The sequence below is a fragment of the Bison bison genome, unplaced genomic scaffold, assembly GCF_000754665.1.
Source record: "Bison bison bison isolate TAMUID 2011002044 unplaced genomic scaffold, Bison_UMD1.0 scf7180017864529, whole genome shotgun sequence".
NCBI lineage: Eukaryota > Metazoa > Chordata > Mammalia > Artiodactyla > Bovidae > Bison > Bison bison.
This window is the reverse complement of record NW_011495079.1, coordinates 1563850-1565911: the sequence shown is the minus strand read 5'-3', so window position 1 is coordinate 1565911 and position 2062 is coordinate 1563850. Positions and strand designations below refer to the sequence as shown.

Sequence of the window (2062 nt, the reverse complement as noted above, 5' to 3'; positions counted from 1 at the left end):
TCAGGCTGAGGACCAGCACCAGGAGGCTGGCCTTGGGCAGGCTCTGCCCACTGCTCAGCATCTCATCACAGGTGAGGCCCAGGGTGGGGACCATGATGTAGGTGTGCTCCCCGGGGTCCAACTCCTTCACCTCCATGCCAATGACCACCTGTAGGCACTCTGAGGCTTGACTGAAGACCACCAGGAAGTGCTCCTGGTTATCCTTGAGGACCTTCTTCAGCATTTCCGCTTGGGAGGTCAGCTGTTTGGCCAGATACTTGAGGAGAAAGAACTTCATCAGGTTAGCCACCATCTCATTCAGAGCTTCCTGGGGCAAGGCCTCTGCAAGGGCGGAGCAGGAGACTGTGGGGGAAGAGGCTGAGGGGGATGCAGCCTCCCCCGCCTCAGCCCCAAAGAGCTGTGCCTCCACAGGGCCCTGGGCCTTGCCTGGGTCCTGAAGGTCTTCCTCGAGCTTGCTCAGCTCAATCATCTCGACCACAAGCATGATGCCTGCTATCAAACCACAGAGTGAGGCATGGCGGCAAATGGAGACAGATGAGGACCACGGGCCTGGATGGTGGATAGAGGGGCTGTGAATGGCCTCACCTGAGAACCGCACCCTGGGCAGCCACAGGCCACTTGCAGGTCTCCTCTTGGAAGGTGCTCTCAGACCTCATAGGGGCATGCCTCTGGAATGGCCAGTCCCCTGGCTATCTGAAGGAGGAAGTGAGGTGGCTCCCTAGGGTGTGGTCAGCACAGCCCGAGATTTCTGGGATTGACAAGGTAAGGGGATTAGGCCCTTGTGGGGCCCCCTCTGTTCTGGGATGGGAAGCCCTTGGTGTACACTCAGGGGACCCTCCTCACCTTGACTCTTGGTACTGCCTGGACCTCCTCTGCTCTCCAAACTCAGGACCTGGGCCTCAGATGTCTGCCTTCACCTCCTGGTTCCTGCAGCTCCTGTGAGAGAAATGGAGGGGGCACCTCGGTGGTATCCTGTGGCACAGCCCTGAGCATTCTCTGACGGTACGAGGGGTGGACTCTGTGAGGTCCCCTCAGTTGTGTGGTGGGAGGTCCCCTCAGGGCTCCCTTGTAGTGCTCACCTTTCCCCCAGCACAACCTGGTCCCTCCCCTCTGGGGGCCTTCAGGAAAACTCAGAACAAGACCTGAGACTGAACAGAAAGCGCTGAGGGGCCCCACATGTGGCAGCACCTGCCCAGGGTCTCCTGCAGCTTCTAGGCTGGGGAGATGTTCGGTCCTCAGCTCCTACTCATGTCCTGCCTGGCCTCCCAGCACTGACCACAGGGGCGGGGGTCTGCTCAGTCCTCCATTGGGGTTGGGGAGTCCAGCCTCTGCTAACCTGAAGCCTCCGCCCTCTGCCTGAAAAACCTCACCTCCCGTGGTCCCTAAGCCAGAGGTCAAGAAACTGCTCACCCCACTCTGGGCCCTCCAAGACCCTCTTGCAAGGGCCAAGATCCCTCCCTGTTAGGGTCTAAGCACCTCAGTCCTTCCTTGCATGGAGCCTAGACTCCAGACAAGACCTGGAAGTGTACTGTCTGCCATTTGCAGGTTCCGTTGCTATCAGCAGGTCCCCAGTCTCTCTGACAGGGACATCAGGCAATGCGGCACGAGGTTGTCCTGCCCGGGGACTACCAGGTTGCCTCTGGTCTGAGATCTGGCTACCCTCAGCCCTCCCTCAGGGTCCTCACTTTCACTTCCGGTAGGACCTGGGCTCTGTCCTCTCCCCACCGTAGTCCCTGCTCCTCACACCAGGTCCCCAGTCTCACAGAACTGGATGTCAGGAAATCAGGACAGACCTAGTGTGCTCTTCTCACCCTGAGGGCTCCCAGGTCTGATGGAAGGGACAGGGATCTGTGGGGTTCCATCAGCCTTACCTTGGGATCCCTAGAATCTCCACTTGAGGTCCCTTCATTCTTCCCTCAGGGACCTCACCTTATCTCCAGGTAGGACTTCAGATTCTTTCCTCTCCCCTCCCCTACTAATGCCCCAACCCTCATACCAGGACCCCAGTCTTTCTGAGATTCGGATGTCAGTAAGTCTGCTCTCTATACTAGGACACCAGTCT

At 58.6% G+C, this 2062-nt stretch overlaps 1 protein-coding gene across 1 annotated transcript in view; it reads right to left on the bottom strand.

The window, feature by feature from the left end:
* LOC104982266 (melanoma-associated antigen 8-like) overlaps nt 1-469 on the bottom strand; it is a 3712-nt gene extending 3243 nt beyond the window's left edge. Inside the window, exon 1 of the mRNA XM_010831612.1 lies at nt 14-469. Coding sequence (XP_010829914.1) covers nt 14-469 — 456 coding nt within the window. The remainder of the gene's footprint in view (nt 1-13) is intronic.
* Between the last annotated feature and the right edge of the window lie 1593 nt (nt 470-2062).